This window comes from Melospiza melodia, chromosome 5, assembly GCF_035770615.1.
Source record: "Melospiza melodia melodia isolate bMelMel2 chromosome 5, bMelMel2.pri, whole genome shotgun sequence".
NCBI classification, from domain to species: Eukaryota; Metazoa; Chordata; class Aves; order Passeriformes; family Passerellidae; genus Melospiza; species Melospiza melodia.
Window position 1 is genome coordinate 70,961,200 of NC_086198.1, and position 19,467 is coordinate 70,980,666.

The 19,467-nt window shown below is 39.0% G+C and overlaps 1 protein-coding gene across 5 annotated transcripts in view; it reads left to right on the plus strand.

Annotated features, from left to right (window-relative positions):
• TEC (tec protein tyrosine kinase) overlaps positions 1-14,769 on the plus strand; it is a 44,235-nt gene extending 29,466 nt beyond the window's left edge. For all 5 annotated transcript variants that reach the window (XM_063157327.1, XM_063157328.1, XM_063157331.1 and 2 more), the window contains exons 3-18: positions 219-320; positions 1,298-1,379; positions 2,908-3,036; positions 4,410-4,450; positions 4,912-5,093; positions 6,034-6,099; positions 7,777-7,831; positions 7,995-8,074; positions 8,613-8,746; positions 9,535-9,609; positions 10,309-10,480; positions 10,643-10,859; positions 11,387-11,451; positions 12,384-12,502; positions 12,864-13,021; positions 13,674-14,769. In XM_063157327.1, coding sequence (XP_063013397.1) covers positions 219-320; positions 1,298-1,379; positions 2,908-3,036; positions 4,410-4,450; positions 4,912-5,093; positions 6,034-6,099; positions 7,777-7,831; positions 7,995-8,074; positions 8,613-8,746; positions 9,535-9,609; positions 10,309-10,480; positions 10,643-10,859; positions 11,387-11,451; positions 12,384-12,502; positions 12,864-13,021; positions 13,674-13,751 — 1,755 coding nt within the window. In that variant the 3' untranslated portion in view covers positions 13,752-14,769. The remainder of the gene's footprint in view (positions 1-218; positions 321-1,297; positions 1,380-2,907; positions 3,037-4,409; positions 4,451-4,911; positions 5,094-6,033; positions 6,100-7,776; positions 7,832-7,994; positions 8,075-8,612; positions 8,747-9,534; positions 9,610-10,308; positions 10,481-10,642; positions 10,860-11,386; positions 11,452-12,383; positions 12,503-12,863; positions 13,022-13,673) is intronic.
• Positions 14,770-19,467: the final 4,698 nt, after the last annotated feature.

Sequence of the window (19,467 nt, forward strand, 5' to 3'; positions counted from 1 at the left end):
ACTAAGCAAATTTAATGTACTCAGTGCATTTTCACAAGTGCAGATCTTTATACTTTCAGTTTTCAGACAACTTCTCCAGTTAAAGTCACATAAAGCATAAAGTGAAATCACTTTTATAAGTGGGAAAGAAATCAAGATGCCTCCGGTGAAAAAAAAAGATAATTAGATAAATTTGTTATCTTTTAACAAATGTTTTCTTTCTTTCTTTTCTCTTATAGAAAAAGTACAGAAAAGGATCTGTGGATATTTCAAGGATTAAATGTGTAGAAGTTGTAAAAAATGATGGTATTATTCCATGTCAAAATAAATATCCTTTTCAGGTATGTTTTCTAAATATAAAATACATAAATTAAAGTGCTCTTTTCAACAACACCAAGTCATTTGGACATAACCAATTTAATCTAAAATTACTGTCAATTCCAAATAATGAGCCCATTCTCTGTCTCTTTTGGGCTGGTGGGAGGTAATTCAGGATCAGTGGTTAAAACACATCCCCTGCAAGCTCTGCTGCCCTTGCAGTCCCTTTCCTTGGGAGTTGGGCCACAGACACTTGGTTGTTTTCTATTCCTCACCCTCAGCTTGAATTTTGACTGGAAACTGCCTTGCCCTGTTCTTCTGCTGGAACGAGTGAGCTGACATTAAATTTAATCTAATTGCCATGAAATTATATAGGAATAAGAAAATCAAAATATAACTTTTTTTTTTTTCCTGTTTCACTGTGAATTGAATGGAAATGAAAACAGAAAACAAAGTGCTTAGAGGGGAAAAAGAAAAATGTGGGGTTGGATGCTTACTATTCCCTCCTTACTATAGAGGGAATGGTTGGAGTGAGGAGGAATTCCACAGCTGGAGAGGGGCAGCAGTGACTCTGATCCATTTTTGCCACAGCAATACTCTTTTTCTGCCAATACAAGCAGTGGAGATATACAAAAGAGTCACTCCAGAGCAATACTGAATCAGATGGGAGAATGTCTGATTGCGAAGTAGCTTTCATTCATTAAACAGAAGTGTTTTTAGAAAAAGCACAGTGAAGAATGAACAAAGCAAAGCACGAAGCAAGCATTTTAAGGAATGCTGACAAGATAATATACCATTACAAAATTCTTCCTAATTCTCCTGATAACATTGTATCAGAATAATTACACCTTAATAATCTTTCCCGGTTTCTGCATTTTGTGCCTGAATACACTAATTTTGCTAGATGTAACAGTTATTTGTCTTACTCTGTTTCTTTAGGAAGAAATGAATTAACATTATGAGGTGAATGTATTTTGATTATTTCTTTTCTCCCCTCCAGGTTGTATATGATGCTAATACACTTTATATTTTTGCACCGAGTGCACAAAGCCGGGATCAGTGGGTGAGGAACCTGAAAGAAGGTAATGGGAGCTGCTTGTACTTAAACCCTAACAAAGGCAGATAGCTTTACTTGAGCTGTCTGCATGGGTTGGACTTAACTTGGTGCTGTGTTTTGGATTTGTGGCCAAAACAGTGTTAAAAACCTAACAGTGTTGTAGTTGCTGTTGAGCAGTGCTTGCACAGCATGGAGAATTTGCCTTTTTCTTCCTCATTTGCCCCCATCCACTGGGGGTGGACAAGAGGCTGGGAGATGACACAGCCAGGACAACAGGCTTGGTCTCACCAAAGGGATATTCCAAATAAAGTTGAGCTCAGCATTAAAAACTGGAGTAGAGGAAGTCAGGGGTTAGGGTTTTTCCTTCCCTATTGGCTGCTGCACAGGGGCTGGCTGGGCACTCGTCTGCTTGTGGGAGATGGTGAGTGATTTACTTTACATTACTTCTGGGCTCTTTCTTTCTCTCTTTTGGTTATTAAACTGTTTTTATCTCAAGCCGAAAGTTTTTATCTCTTGTCCTTTCTATTCCTTCCCCCATCCCATTGGGTTGTGAGAGTGGAGGAGTGCCTGCATGGGTGCTTAGCTGCTGGCTACATCAGCCCACCACAAATTACAAAAATGAAATGGTAGAGTTTCTGCTGCTCATATCTACCAATTTTAATTTTTATTGGGCCAGCTCATTGCTTGCCTACACAGGGTGTGGTAACAGGTACTGAGAGCCTCAAATGCTCAGACTGATCTAGTTTGATTTTGTGAAGTGCAGCTGCAATCGGAATTTGACTCTGCTTTTGCACAATGAGTTAAAAAGTTTATCCAAGCTAGCTGATGGCATCACTGGAAAGTTTTGTTTGGATGTAGCTAGACAACATTGTGGGCCTTAAGCTGATGTAAAATGATAGGAGGTATCTCTGCTGAGATGTGATTAGATAGTTGCTTTCACAGTAAGTAAAGGTGTTTTTTTAATTTGCCTCTTAATGCCCTCTCTCACCATCAGGTGCTCACATTAACTACAGGTGGTCTGTAAAGTAATAAGAAATTTTCTGGGCTGGGGTCAGGGGGCAAGGAGCGACCTCTGAAACTCAGCAAGCCCCTAGCGTGGGGTAAGGAGCCTTCCAGGCCAAAATGATGAATTGTGCCACGGAATAGAGATAAATATCAGCTCCCTTTCCCTCCAGAACAGTGTTTGTAGATGAATTTGAGTCACTTGCAACAGCAGTAAAGGAGGAGGCAGAGCTCCCAAAGCCTACACAGCTGCCTGACTGATCCCAGTGGTGCAGGGTCTCCTTTCACTGATGCACCAAACCCCTGCTAGGATGGCTGGTGTGGGGGGGGAGTATGGCATACCCTTCTGGAATTAAGTTACTACCTTAAACATATCCTCTGTGATTGTTTTATCACCTCCATGTAAACTTGCAAGAAGAGATGCCATGCTAAAGTAAGGGCAAGCAAAGATTATGCCTCATGTTAAAGATATTGTAATATGTATTAAAAATTACCCTCTTGCAGACTTCTTTTATTGTATCTTTCAATATATGCTCTTTTTCTTCTTGTAGAAATAAAGAACAACAGCAATATAATGGTAAAATATCATCCTAAATTCTGGACAGAGGGAATTTATCAGTGCTGTAGGCAGACAGAAAAATTAGCACCTGGCTGTGAAAAATATAGTCTTTTTGAAAACAGTAAGTACATACATTTTCTTATGAAGTTCTTCTGGTATATTTTTCTGTATTTTTGTATGATCCTATTGTCACACCTGAATGCCCTGGCTATTAGGCAAATTTGTAGAGCAGAGTCAATCACTAGTACTGTGCCTAAAGTAAGACAAAAATAATTACCAAGCATTCTATAAAAAATAGAAAAGCTAGCAAAATATCCTTGGAAAGAAAAAAAAAGTTTAGATAAATCTGAAAGGAATTATTGAAGTTGCTGAATTTAATTTGGTTTTTTTCTCCCATTTGAAACTTATTTGACCAAGGGTTTACCTTAGACTGAGGATAAAACCTTATGGTAAAAAGATTCAGCTGCAAATCTTGCCAGCTCTTCAGTTATTTATTGAAACCTCTGCATAGCCATATGAAGGAATAATAACTGCATTGCATTCAGTGTTCCTACACCAAGCTAAAAATGATACAACAAGATTTAATATGTTTACAGACACTGGATATCCTCAGAGGTTTGTAAATGCCCCTGTGCTGAACCTGGATGAGCTGTGACTTTGTGACTTTTTCCAGGCTCCAGACTGCAGGTTCAGCAGTGGATGCTGCACTGTGCATTGCTGTGGCACTGCAATATTGTCCAACAAAGGAGCTAGTAATTATTCAGTCCTTGATTTAAGGAAAATTCTCTTGTAGGGAAAGAAATTGAGCCATTGCTTGTCTCCCAGCTAAATCTGTGGCACCCAATGATTTCTTATGTCTGCACAGGCAGTCAGGGGGACCTGGGCATTTAGTAGCATTAGAAGACTTGCAGTACAAACAGGGGCTCATGGCTGATCTGATTCAGCAAAGTGAAAAGCATGACTATAGCTCAACGTTTTCAATGCATGAAAAAAACATTGCAGGGGGGAAAAAAATTGGATCTGAGACATGGAATCAGAAAATACCTACAACTGTTATGCATTATTTAGCAAGGCAGGGTTCAAGGGCTTATGTATTTTAAAAGGGCAGATGTTAATACTAACAGACCTTTAGATCATCATGCTGACAAGAACACAGCTTCATTTTCTTATGCCTTTTACATCTCTATCCCTTTTTTATTTCTCACAAATTTTTGCATCTGAGGGCTGGTTCAGAGCTCTCTGTGGTATGCTCTGGTGTGCCATAGATGTTGCCAAATCTGTGGTCGATGTAACCTGCTGGCTGATTTGGGATGTCTTTGCAAGAATATTTAATCACTTTTCCTATAGCTTAATTGGAGTTGTCTTTGCTTTCTGAATTTCTAAGCCATACTGAAGGCTTGTTCAAGCCTAATCTGAAATTTAAACCTTTTATTTAATTTTGAGATTTTTAGCTAAATGAATAGGCATAAATCCTCTCCTGTGCTTTGTTTCTAGATGTAATGAGATTGTCTTCTTCAATGCCAGAAAAAAGTGCGGTAGGTAGAATCTTTAAAATATTGAACAGCTAATTACTGCTTTTTGAAACAGTGCTTACATTTCTCAAAATACTTGCTGTATCCTGGAGCAAAGGTCTATTTCTGGATGCATCAATTGGCATCATACTCTATCTCAGGGTGAAGATAATGCCACTGAAATTTAGCTGCATCTGTTAGCTGTGTCTGTACTGCTGGTGGAAGATGTGGGCAAAAAGCAAATGCCAGCCAGCTTTGTTCTGTACTGGCAGCTGCAGGGCTGCAGCACAAGCCAGCCCCATGGATGGCACCTGCATGGTTTGCCTCCCCAGCCCCAGCTGCCCCCCAGGCCTAGCCCAGCTTTTGCCTCCAGGATGCACAGGTGGGATGGTGAGGGTGAATGGGGCAGGAAGGTGGAGGAGCGTGGGATGATAATGATAATTTATAATGGTAATGATAATTTAATAATGTTGTGCTGTTTTCAGAGAAGGCCTCCCCCACCTGTTCCTCCAGTTGAAGAAAATGGGAATGAAGAGGAGGAGATAGTGGTAGCAATGTATGACTTTGAACCTACAGAACACCATGATTTAAGATTAGAGAAAGGTGAAGAATACACGGTGATTGAAAAGAATGACATTCATTGGTGGAAGGCGAGAGACAAATATGGGTAAAAATGAGTTCCTTATTTTTTGTTATAAAGTTCAAAAGTCTGTTTTCATATTGTAGAAGTTCATATTGACTATGTATCAAGAAATAACTGTGTTAGACTCTACATTAGGCCCAGGTTCTGAAATCTCATCCATGCATTCTCATGCAGAAACCAATTTTTAAAAGGGCAGTACTCAATAGATAGATTGTGGGACCCAAGTGCAAAGACAGTTCCAGAACTGGAAGCCTTTCCAATTATGTTTACTTTCCAACTTTATAGTTCCACAATTAAAGCACCAGCCATCCTTTAAAACCTCACTAGACTGGTAAAGTATTCCCACTTCCCTGGGGAACATCTCATTAGGGAGCAATATGGGTTAACATTTAGCTCAGCAGGCTCTAACTTCCAGACTTGAATAATCATCATTTTACTTAATAGCTGGATCATTAGGGACAATCTTTGAATAAGTTGAGAGAGAATTGCAGTGAGATGCTGTAATGACTACAACTTCATATTCCCTGTATTAGAATTTTCCCTGCGGTTTCAAAGATGAAAGTTTTCATATTTCAATATTTATCAGGTTCCTGTTGCCATATGTTATGGGTAATTGTGAGTTATCAGGCTGTGCCAGGCTCCACATATATTTCCCCTGACTGACTGGGCTTCTGAGTGCAGAAGAGTGACAGAACAGCAGGGAGTTTCTCACTTTCCTTCATCCCTTCTGCTGTTTTCTTGGACACTTTTGCTGCCCATGACACTTTTCTAGGGGTGCTGAAAGTTAATGTGGGAATGCTGATGCAGAAAATTAGTTTTTGAATAATCAGTAGTAGGGTGGGTGGGTCATTAATTAATAAATTACATTGAGAGACCTCTGATAATTAGCAGAATGAAACAACTGTCTTCTAGGCATGCAATTTTACATGTTTTCACTCAGATGATATATTCTACATTTTTTTAGAAAACAAGGATATATTCCAAGCAACTATGTAACAGGAAAGAAGTCCAACAACCTTGATCAATATGAGTAAGTTGGAATTCCATAAAATGAAACCTATGCTTCAAGAATGACAATGTATTTTTAACATTTTGAAAGCAACTGCTCAGCTAGAGGTTAAACTTAAGCAACTTAAATAGGCACATATTTCTTCAGATTCTCCTCATTGGTTTTGTTAGGATTTATAATGTAAAATCAAGTCAGTAAGACAGCCATCAGCCTGTGGTATTTAGGCTGTCATGGTTAAAGCAAAATTCCCCTCTTAATTCTCTGGTAGACAAAGGGAAACTTTGAAGTAAATTTACCCATTTAAAGTGTGGTAAATGTTGTTTTAATAGTAAAGTGACGTGTCTGTCCAAAGTTTGTAGCAGTAAACACTAGAGGAGAAAACAGTGAAAGTCACTCTAAATAAACCTAAAAGATTGGATATTTTGGAAGCTCTAGTTTTCAAGAAAATATGTAGTTCAATGCATTTCAGTGTAACTTAACAGCTATAAATGTCTAGCTTTTTTTTTTTTTAATACTTTTTCCAGTTGATGTTTAATTAGGGAGTACTTATTTAAGAACATCAGGGTAAAATTTAAAACATGATAGTCTCCAAACCTGTTCTTGATGCTCAAGCATCATTGTAACAATTGTTATGTCAGAGAATTTAGGACATACTTCATGACTTTTAGATAAAATGGAGGTGTCAGAAAATAATAAATAAAGCCAATGTTCAAAGCTATGTTAGTAGCTCCAAATCTTTACTCTTGGCTGTATATGGCTCCTACTTGCCATGTTTTGACAGAAGACAGAATTTCATCTGGGATTTTGCCCTTAGCTTGACTAGAGGGAATTCTTTGTTGCTTTCTCATCTTAAAAGCTCTTGCTAAGAGCTCTGCTCAGCTGTGGGCTGGCCTGCAGGGCTGGCAGAAAGGGAAGGAAGGAACTGCCTTATCTGGTCCAGCCACTTTGTGCTTTTACCACCTTGGGGCCAAAATTCTGAGTCTCTGTGCAGCCCAGGGAGCATTACTCCAGGTCATGTACCAACTGCAAGAAACCACTGTCTCCTGAGCAGGCACAATCTGATTAAAGGCTGCTGTGCCACTTCCCTGCTTGGTTACTGAAATAACAGCACAGCTCAAAACAACTGCCCCCCTCCATTTGCCAACTGCCTGGTTTTCCTTTTTTTGTTGTTCTCTGTGACTGGCTGACATGCTGGTGCTTCTGTAGCTGCTTTAACCTGCCCATGCAGCTCAGAGATGTGCAGCCATGGCACTTAATTCAGAGTTTCAGCCCCCCCTGTGCTAGGTGGGTCCTCCCTGAGAGCCCAGAGGTATGGGGTGCTGAATGGCAGAGTGGCAGCAGCTCCATGGGTGGTTTGACTGGTGTGCAGGCAGCTGCTTCCCAGGGCTGCCAGCCTTCCCCTTGGGCTGCTCTTCACAGCAACTGCTGCCATCAGCCTGGGTGTGTTGGACAAGCGTTGTTTCCAAAAACTTACATCAGTTCCCTGGGCTTTTGTGGGATGGATTTATTTCAGGGCTTTTTTATGGGACAGCTACACAGTGTGGTAGAGACTTATTTTTGCATGTTATCAAAGGTTCAATTCTTGATCTTCATTTATCATAAAATTATTTAATCTCCAGCTTCATAACACTTTGCTTACAGCATTTTAGGCAAATAATGCACCTTGAGGAAGTTTTATTTACTGATGTTGTGTTGCAGGTGGTACAGCCGAAACCTGAACAGAAGCAAGGCAGAGCAGCTCCTCAGAAATGAGGTGAGCATATCAGCCTGGTGGTATCAACTGTGAAATTCACTTTAAATAGCTTCTTTAGTTAAAACAGAAGCTTATTTTGGCAAGTGCATATCCTGGAACCAAGTGAAAAAATCATGTTGCTTAAAACCAGTTGCTCAGAACTGTCAATGTGCTTGTGTTTTAGGATAAAGAAGGTGGTTTTGTGGTGAGAGACTCCAGTCAGCCTGGCCTGTATACTGTTTCCCTTTACACAAAATTTGGAGGGTGAGTTTCTGTGTTTTCTCTGCACACCTTGTCTCATCTGAATCTGTTTGTATCCGTATCCAAATTCATTGGCTGGGGGAAAGCCAGAACAAGGCTCAATAAAGAAATGGGCTGCTGATGAAAAAGAGGAGTGACTAAAATGAACTTCTCAACTCCATGGTTAGCTCCCATTTGGTTTAATCCAACATACACCTTAACCCCAACCCACAGCAGGAGGATTTGCTCTCCCACCCCATTTGGTCTCTTCTCTCCTGCCAGCCTGCATTTGTGTCTGCATGTGTGAACTGGACTGGGGAGTTCACTGGGCTGAAAATTAACCTTTTCTGGGTTAATCTTCAACTTGGTTTGAGCACTGAGATGAAGGCGAGTCGCCAGTTCTTTGGATATTTGATATTCAAGCCATTCCCAGAGCATGAGGTGCTCTGCAGCTGTGCTGGCCCTTTCAGTTTACTTTCCCTTGTCAATGTGCTCCTCTTAAAAAATTCACCACAAATTGCATATTATTACTAATTGCTATTGTTGTTTTTTTTTTTTCCAGGGAAGGTTCATCAGGAATAAGACACTACCATATAAAAGAAACTGTGACATCACCAAAACAGTACTACCTCGCAGAAAAACATCTCTTTAACTCCATTCCAGAAATAATTGAATATCACAGCCATAATGCAGCAGGTAGATTGATTGGATTCTTTCTATCACTTAAGGTTGATTTGAAAAGGACATTGAGACATTTTATTGTTTGAATGAAATTTTGGGGGGGTTTGTGGATCCTTCCTTTTCACGGAAGCCATGAAACACTGTAGTTTCACATTATTTCAATAATGACAGTAATTTGAAAGGTTTTGTGCATGTGTGTATGTATATATATGTGTGTACATACGATGTATAAAACGTTCCTTCCCCAGACTAACAGAAGAATAGTTGTATCAAGTCAGGAAAAATTTTCCCCTTAGCTCCACATAGTGCTTCTATCAGCTGCCTGTAACCCGCAGTAGATGAATAGGGATGGTACTTCCCCAGAACACTCTCCAGACCCTACCTTTTTACCTGCTGCTCACTGCCACTTGAAATAATCTAACCTTCCCATACAGCAAACGGTTGAGGAGAACAATAATGTGTTGTTTAGAAAATCCCTACTCCAGATCCATAGCTGATGGCTGATGCTGATCTCTGCCCTCTGTATGATGGAATGGGGAGAGGATAGGAATTGAGTTCAAGGCACAGATACTAATACTTCTTTTTTCCAAGTCTTGTCTGTGCATTAATCTCACTCACTCAAGAGCTATAATTTCCAGATCTTTGCATCAAACTCAGACGGCTCAGCATTTCCTCATGCCCCCTTTTAATTTATTATAACTGATTTTTCTACATATTCTTAATTGTAGTCTGCAGTGAACATGAGGCTGCCTGGTGCTGTGTCAGAAGTAAACTGTGTCTCTTGAATTGTCATTGAACCTCAGGTCTCGTTACCAGGCTGCGCTATCCAGTGACCCCAAAGAGGACGACAGCACCCACAACAGCAGGATTCAGCTATGGTGATTGCCTGTTATCTTCATCTACACTTATTCTGAGGATTTTATCTATGCTGAGATGCTACAGTACTTTCTAAAAGTTTTGAAAAGATCTGATTCTGTGCTGTGATTGGCTATATGAACTTACACTGGTCCAAGCTGTACTTTCAAGACCCTTGCACAGAGTATCAGCATGCAGAGGCACCATCTGCCACTGGTGCTCCAGGGGAATTTGGTCTTTTCCTCCCTGCTTTCTGCCATGGATATCTTGAGCTTTGCCTTGTTAGAGAGCTGTGCCTTTGGTTCCTTCGTTAGTCTCCAGACTTCTGACTCAAACTTGAACCTTTGATCTTTGTTGAGGGGTTACCGTTTTAAAATATAAATTTAGAATAGCCATTTTTAAAGTGTGGTGATGTGAGCAACTTCTTTACGTTGGCACAACTTTGTGGTGGCATTTTGTTGCAATCAAATCTGATAGTATCAGTATGTACTTACTGGCCTCAGAAAAGTTTGAATTTTGACTTCTTTGTTAGTCAGGAGCTGCTTAAAGGTCACGTCCACCTAAAAGTTTGTTTTGTGAAGTACAGAAGTGTTGAGTTTTCAAGTTAATTCTCAGACATTTTCTACCTAAATGACTTAATTTGCTACTAGTCCATTTTCTCTTTCCTCTTCCTTATCCTCTACCAGCTCAGTAGGTTCCTAAGCTGTTAACTTTTTCTACAGAGAAGTGGGAGATCAACCCCTCAGAGCTGACCTTCATGAGGGAGCTGGGGAGCGGCCTGTTCGGCGTGGTGCGCCTCGGGAAGTGGAGGGCGCAGTACAAGGTGGCCATCAAGGCAATTCGGGAAGGTGCCATGTATGAGGAGGACTTCATTGAAGAAGCTAAAGTAATGATGTGAGTTGTGTGCTTGGCACTTTGATTTCCAGTCCGAGGCCTCTGATGCTGTATACTGATTATAAATAAACTCCGGGGGAGGGGGTATTTCTGCAGTTTTGTGTGCTGGAGGACTAGCGCTGCGTGGAGGAAGTAATAACGACATGATCTCAATCTTTTCAGGAAGCTAACTCATCCTAAACTAGTTCAGCTGTACGGCGTGTGCACACAGCAGAGGCCCATCTACATTGTGACAGAGTTCATGGAGCATGGCTGCCTTCTCAATTACCTGAGACAAAAACGAGGAGTTTTGAGTAAAGACACTCTGCTTACTATGTGCCAGGATGTGTGTGAGGGAATGGAGTACCTGGAGAGAAACAGCTTTATCCACAGAGACCTGGTAACATCCCATTAGGCAATACAGTCCTCTTTGAAATTTTTATTTGTGAATGTATTTATTCCTTTTTGAAACGGTCTGTTTGTTTACAACTGCTTCTGTTCTTGCAGAAAATTGAGTGGATGAAGTTGGCTCTTTATGGTCTAGTCAAGTCTCTAAAACTGCTCTGTACAAAAAATCATGAGAGATTTTTCTCTCCTAAGAAAATGGAATAAAATCTCTCTGAAATATTTATAAATAGTAGCAATTTGTGCTGATATAACAGCCTATCTCCTTTCTATATTGGTGCCATTTTCACCACACATTAATCCCTTGAGATGATAATTTTTTCCTGGTTATCTTTTACACAGTAGTGTAGTTGTGAAAATGGTGCTATCAAGAGGAGATGCACATGTACTTTTTATAATGAGAATACACCACTGAACGTGGTAAACTTGCTAAGCAATGAATACAAAGACATGATTAGATTGCTGTAATTTGTCTGCAAGAGACTCCAAGTTTTCATCCAGCTCTAACCATTCCCATTGCAGGCTGCCAGGAACTGCTTGGTGAGTGACTCAGGAGTGGTCAAAGTCTCAGATTTTGGAATGACAAGGTATGTGTGAGTGTGCAAACGCATTTATGGAGATTTGGGAAAATTCACCTAAGCCTTGTACTTGGCCCAAAGGCAACACAGACCAAGTGAAATTGCATACAAAGATGATCTTTTTTGGCCTCTTCTTTTTGGTTTTTTGGGGTTTGTTTTGCTTTTTTCTTTTCTGGTATCTTTAATACTTGCTGGTTCTGTATTGATTTCCTTACTCATTTTAAAAAAGACAGAGTTTGTGTTTCAGAGAGCAGAGCTGCTGCAGAGATAATAGTTAAACTGTGTTTTGTTAAATAAATGTTAGAAAGAGGCTGTTCAGTGAGTTTGGGATTCTCTTGGGATCGATGTTTCAGAGTTGTGCTGGCTGAAGGGCTGGGAGATGCTGAGATCTGGAGGGGGGGTAATTTCCTGCCCTTGTTAGCACCTGCGTGGGTGATGTGTTGGTGAGGCAGTGGTGGGAGCAGCTCTTCCAAGAAAGGTGTTAAAGCACCGTGGTTTGACTTTTGCCACATCTCTGTGCTGCTAAGTTTCTATGTCCCCTGACAACTGAACTCAGACTGGCTGGTGAAAAACAGAACATGAAATTTCTGCTTTTCCTTAATTTTTTCTCATAATAGAGACATTTAACTAGCAGGTGGCCTAGACCTGTGTTGTATAGCTAATAAATCACAAGAAAGGACTCTGGGGTAATATGAAAAATGAACAGTTGTGGCTGAAGCAGTAGTACTGCCCCAGGGAAGCTATTTTTATCTTGTGATGCTAACGCCCGTGGCCATTAGGTGGCAATATGAACTTCTAGTACTCCAATCCAAAGCTAAATTAAAATTTGCAGGTTTGGAGACTGACCGAAGGATATCAGAAGGATATCATGTCTCTCTCTTTTTTTCTTTTTTTCTTTTTTTCTTTTTTTTTTTTTTTTTGTGTGTGTGTGTGGTTTTTAGGTATGTCCTTGATGACCAATACACAAGTTCTTCAGGGGCTAAATTTCCTGTGAAATGGTGTCCCCCAGAAGTCTTTAATTACAGCCGATTCAGCAGCAAGTCAGATGTCTGGTCATTTGGTAAGATATTCATCATGGAAAGAAAGTGTATTTTTTATATTTTATCAGTAGCAGTTAAGCTCTGGTTATTGGGAAGGATTCTGGTTATTCAGAAGGATTCAGGATTCATTTGAGAAGAAGCTCAGAGAAATCATTTGCCATGGTTTTATTTGTGATAAAGTTCTAGTTCTGTTATTCATTAAAAGCCATGCTACTAGAATAACAGATTTTCAGTGATGACACATGTGAAAAGTGTCTAGAATATGGATCTCAAACTATTTATCTATCAGAAAGCCTGAGTCCAGGGCTCAAAATAAACACACATGTTTAATGAACACATATGTTTAAGAAGTTATTTATTTTCTTCTTTTTTTCCCCACAGGTGTTTTAATGTGGGAAGTATATACAGAAGGAAAAATGCCTTTTGAAAAAAGCTCCAACTATGAAGTGGTAACAATGGTTAGCCAAGGACATCGCTTGTATCGGCCCAAGCTGGCCTGTAAGCAGATGTATGAAATGATGATGATGTGCTGGCAGGAGGTATGTATTCATATACATATATTTAAATTTTGTTTGGTCTTTGAATTGAAATAAAGGTTGATCTAGAAATGGCAGTTATGTTCTCTAGAGCAGCGTTCTGAGTGCATCCAGGTCTCTCAGCTATTCATGTGCAACTGAACTAGAGCTCTGATAAGATAAAACATTGAAGAAATTTCTATTAAATAAATGAACTGTCAGATTAAGTATGTGAAGGCATTTAGCAACAAAATTAAATCATTTCTTATTTCAGAGGTCAGAAAATACAGCTGATATAAAAGAGGCATCAGAGAATGACACCCAAAATTCTTAGGAGCATGAACAACTTGCAGAAAGAAAGATTGGAGCAGTTCATTGGGAAGGGTGGGAATGGGGAAGAAAAATAAAAAGGTGTAAAGCTATGCAAATTTTTTAATTATATAAAGAGTGTAGTCCAGCTACACCCATTTATGCCTTTTCAAAACATAAAGAAAAGTGTGGCTTACTGAGATTAAGTGATACATCCCAAAATCCAGACAAGGAAACATTTTTACATTTAATACTTAATGAAATGCTAAATTCCTCACCAAAGAATGATGATATGTCCAGTAATTTATCAAAATCAACACAACTTTATTGATTTCTGATCACATCTGTGCATGCTTTTTATTTTTAGAAACCAGAGGAACGCCCAACTTTTGAAGAGTTGCTTCATGCAATCATTGACATTGCAGAGGGTGAAGATGCTTTTTGAAAAATGGCAACAGCAGCGCAAGCAGAGAAAATAAGGCACTTCCCAGAGATATGTGCCTTCTTAGTTTCTTTTTAAGAACTTGATCCTGTAAGCTGTTGGGTGCTGCTAAATAAACAATGTGGGGAACCTGTAATATCTGATGCACTCCAGAACAAGGAGAATTTTCCATGATGTCGGGAAATGAGCACGGTATCTTCAGCAATATTAGCAATCTCTGTATTTTCTCTGAAAAGTCAGCATAGCTGTAAAGTTTAGCTCTTTATGGAGGTAGAAAATGTGGCCAGAGGCCGGGAACCTCATTTGTATTTAGTAGGTTGGGTTCCTGTACATACAGTCCGCGTTTCTGGGTTTGTCTTTACATGGGCAGTAGCATTAGTAGTGATTTGCCTGCTTAAAAATGGAAGGTATTTATAAATGGCTTTTTACTGACACTGAAATGTTTCCAGAGATTCTCCAGAAATGTTCTTTTTCTTGGTTGATGGGTGTTTATCAGGAAGACAAAATGCACCTCTTTCATTTGCACATAGTAAGTTGTTGCCAGCTCAGTTTAGCATAACACTCTAAAAGCTGTGCTTCATGAGCCATGGTATGCCTGGAGTCATTGTAAAGTTGGTTTACCAGAGATCTCCCATGCTCAGTCTTCATGTTGCTAATGAAAAATAAGTCCAAGATTCACCACAACTGGCTGTGAGTGAACCATAGTACCATGTTTTGGATTAATTTTAAAATTATTTATATGCTGTATGTACTGTAAATATATAAATTGAATGCATTTATTTATATAAAGTGGGGGGTTTTTGTCTTGAAATGTTTAAGCAAAAATTTGTCCTTCCTTCACTTAAACACACAATTATACAGGGAGTTGTAAATGAAAGAAATTCTCGAATATGTTTAGGAAGGGCTCGTGTTTCTGTCTGTTGTCTGTACATACAGTGATCTAACCTTTTGTTCATAACAGGAGATATCATACTGCATGTGTGTGTAAATAAACTGAATGTTAACTACTGTTTGGAACCAACTAATTTGTGGCCTATAATTTACTGTCAATGCATCATAAGTCAAACTAATTGTTCACGTGAATTTGGCATTATGGTAGGGCATGTGTATATAGATATGTACCTATATAGATATATACACTTTGGTGTGTATACAGACACTCTCTGTCTCTTTAAATATATATATATATATATATGGTGGAATGAATACATATTTAAATGAATTTGGCCATGATGAAATGTTCAGCATTACCTGAACTTTCCTTGGAAGTTACATGCCCTGTCCACTCTGCTGGAGGCTAACATCTCCACAGTCTTACTGAAGCCCACCTCAGTTAACCTCACTTTGTAACAGTGCATATGAGGGCTATTTGTACTCCTGTTTCACTGTAGTCACCTTCTAAGGAACTCAATTGTTTTCATTTTCTGTTGCTACTTCTGCTGTTGTGCCATGTCTAATAGCAAATAGATTGCAACAAAAGTTATTTTTGCAAGTATTCAGAGAGAAGTATGATGAATTTAATTTCCAATTAAGTTATTAAAAGTAACCATAGTTAGCTTGATACATTCCATCATTCTGGCATTGGAGTATTTCAGTAATCAATTTTAGAGATGTCCAGATTCCCACACTGCTTTGCTTAATGTTTGCCTTTATGTTCAGAAGGAGGAAGCCTCCTCTTTCTTGGAAGAAGTGCTTTCCTTTTCTCATGCTATTCTATTGAAAAGCTCTAGGCTGCCAGAAAGGTTCAAATGCCTATTTCCATCATGACAAAGTCTCAGAAGATTATTCCAACCATGCAAACTTACCTGTCAAATTGCTGAGTCCAAAACCACTCTCCTATCAGTAGTAACAGCAAGCATTGTTGAAAGGGAAAATCTAGTAGAAAAAGTAGTGGAAAAAGCAATGTGGAACATTTAAGGTAAGCTTTCCTTCCCTGACTGCTCCTTTGAACCCCACTTTCTCTTAAGATCCTCCAAAGTATGGTGCTGCTAACTCTTTCAACAACATATCCTGTCATAAGTAGTGTTTTCCTTAAAACCTAAATGATGCTTAGGAAAATCAGAAGATTAATTACTTGCAATGAACCTGAAGCCTATTTCTTTGCAATAATTAAATATTTATCATTAATTTATATTATAAAACACACCCTAATTGTGTGAAGGTTTGGCAGCAGTTTTCTCAGTGGGATGGGTGCTTTGAATCTGACCCTTTCACTTGCCTCTTCCCAGTACCTGAATATAATTTCTGCCTACTTGGTAATGGGGTTGATACCGAGGATGTCAGGAACTCTGAGGCACCCAGTTTCTAGATGAATTATTTTTTTTTAGTTGAATGTAGCCTTAGGTGGCTTATTTTAGAAGGTATCAGAACTCCTCTGGAGGCAGCTGTGTTGCTGACTCTCCTGGAATCTTTGAAAGCACGCTGAAATGCTGTAGCATCCTTTCTTCTGGATTAGCTCACTCACCCTTAAGCTACTTCAGCCCTTCCTCCCATTTTTATTATAACTGAATCCTGTCAGATGTTGGGGTCAAAAATCCATTTGAACAAAACCATTCTGTGATTTATATCTGCTGTGGGTTTTTTACTTAAAAAAAATAGTTATACCTAGTGGGAACAGCTTAATAATTTTATTTTTTCTAGAAAATATTTCATACCAGACCATTTTTTCTCCTTCTACTCTGTTTTTTTTTTTTTTAAAGAAAAGGTAAGTAGGCGTGGTCAAGCAATATTTGTGGTTTACCATGCTTCATATCAGAGCAAAGAGCTCAGGTTGGGCTGTTTTACTGGCACAGCTGATGAAGGGAGGTTTGCATTTTCATTTTGATATAAACGGATAACCAGACATGATTCTTTCTACCTGTAAGTAAACTTGGGTGCATATTTTGATCTTGTAGTTTTGTTTTGTGCAACAGCAGTGTACTTAGCAAATGAAGTATTTAAATATTGCCATAAAAATATCAATCTACTTTCTCTTGCACTGCTAAGGGGATCTCTGTTAAGACTGCTTGTCTTGAGTTTCAAAATTAACACACAAATATTAATCCATTGTACCACAGATTTAGCAAAGCAACTGTTTTTACATATAGATAGGGAGATGTTTCCAAATACTGTTCTTAAACTTGTGAACTACATGGACATGGACAGAGAGTTTGGTAGAACTAAACCTATCCTTCCTCGGAGTAGAGTTAACTCACAGGAAAGACAGGAAGCCTCAGCTTGCACACATCTAAAACTGAAAGCTTGTATTTTAAAATTATTTTAGAAGCAAACTATACTGTGGCTTTCTACCAGGTTATTGATTTTTGTAGTAATGTTGGAAACTGGCAGACCAGACCAGGAGGCACGGTGTGTTACAGCAAAGGTTTGGTGGGTGAAGCTGAGTTTGTAGTGTTGAACACAGTGAACCTTCTGCTCCATTGCAAGAGCAAGAGCTTCTTGCAAGCCAAAAAATGGTGGAAGAGTGCAAATCTTAGATGTGGACTGGAGTGCCTTCAGTGTTAGTAGCACTTTGGGAAACTGATTCAGAAAAAGGGATTTTCTTCTCAAATGAAGAAAATGGTGAAATAGCAAAGTTATAAAATGCAAATTATAAAAATTAATTTCTAAATTGTTGCTTTTGTCTTTGATGTTACTTTCCTAAAGCTGCCATTTACAGTGAGTAACAACTGAGGATGGGAGGAAGATGGCACGTATATGTGTGAATTTGCCATGTATACAGACAGCATTATCAAGCCAAAGTATACTCTGGGTGTTGTGGGACTGTATCAGGCCATGATGTGTTTTCACTCCACCTTCTCTGTTCTCATGGCACTCTCCTTAAGCTGCTTAAGCAAATGGCTGTTCCTGACAGCTGACCCATCTTTTTCTTCTTCCTCTTGCATCCCATCTGCTCTGTTGTGCACAGAAAAATTTATTTCCAGGACTCAAAAGTTGGTTATCAAAATGTCAGCTGCACATTTTTAGGCTGTGTATTTGTCAGATTAGCTTCAACACCATTTTCCTAGTGTTTTTACTTTAGCCACATGCTTCTCATGCCATGGTTATTTCTTGTTTTGAAACAGAGCATCCTAATAGGTCTGATGTACAGAACTGTCGTGGTTCTTGCTAGTGTTGGGATTTGTGTTTGCTTGACTGTCATCAGGGAGATAATGTGACCCTGCTTTATAAACAAGTGTCTTCTTCATAAACTGCTCATTCCCAGAAAGAAAAAGACATTAGCAGTGAAAACTGTATTTGTTTGTTCCTGTGTTAAATAACTTTGTCTAAGGTGGCAAGCTTTCATCAAAAATTGCAGAAATAAAAAATTCTGTATACAGTTTAAGAAGGAAGATGGCCAGTTCTAGATTCAACACCTCAAATACTCTTCTTGTTTAATTTAAACTCAGGTTTTAAGCTATGAGTTTAGTTTTTCCATCATGACGTACCCCAAGGATCAAAGCAACATGTGTACATAGCTTGTGTTGTGATAGAACTCAAGGGAATGTGAGCTGGAAGATTTAATGGGGCTGTGGGTGCTGCAGAAATCTTTCTTGGTATGGATTTAAAAGAAGCTGGATTCGAGTACTTTTTTATTTATGGGAAACTTTTTGGTTAGGCCGGAAACAGAGAGGTGGATTCTAAAATAATTGATAGCTCCATAAGTACTTTATTTGAAAAGACATCAAAATTAATTTACTGTTAAAAATTAGAGACTATTTCTTCCTCTTAGCCTGTATTTCTTTCCTGTGTCCTGTCCAAGCAGTCGGTAACTCATAACATGGCAAATCTAACTGGTCTCTCTGTTCTCTTCCAAATATGGAACCCAAAGTGTGATTTCCTTGCTGAAGCACAACTCTCAGTGATACAATCAGTGACTAATCTTTAATTTATCAACTCTTCAGTGTGGTTACTTGAGCTGGGAACCAGGGGATCTAGGCCAGCTAATATGTGACTCTAACACTCCTTGACAAATCCAGTGTTTTGCTTAGGAGAATGTCCTTGGTGAAAAACTAAAGGAAATCAGATAGAATTGTTCCACTGATTTCAGGGATCTAGCAGAAGGGATAATCAAGATGAAATGTTTTAAATGAGTAAATTCTATTTTCAGAATATTTGTATTTTAAATTATAGCTTTAAAAAAAATTAAATACGAGAGTTTAAATATTATAATTCTTTCTTAGTTTTTCTGATGGGTGTTGAGAAAAGAGAAAGGAAGGAAGAGCTCAAGACCTGAGAGAGTGCATGTGGGGGTGAGAAGTGTCAGGCAGGAAATGCCATCTTCCTGCTGTGTGACAGCACACACTGCTGTGCAGCCCTCAGTGTCAGCATCTTCCTTGGCCACGGGGAGAGTTAAATCAAATTATTCACTCAGTGTATCAAAGCTTGCCCCATCTGTAATGTTGGCCATGTCTTCCTGAAATAGCATCACAGTTTGGGCCTACTTTCTGAAGTAAGTTATGAACTTAATAAATATGAATTTAATTGGGAGGGAAAAATGTACTTCAAGAAACTTACCAATGACCAGGGAGGATGTAAAGTGCATAGATCAGTACATGAGTCTTTGCTTGAGAACTGAAATTCCAAGCCATTAGGTCAAAGCTTCTGGCCTTAAGTCAATTTAACTAAAGCAGGACTGAGCTCTGCAGAGCTGAAGGCCTTTTTCTATGAGTTTTGATAATGTTTCCTTGCAGCCTTGGCAAATTTCCAAGCAGGAATGCACAGTTTGCACTGCAATAATTTA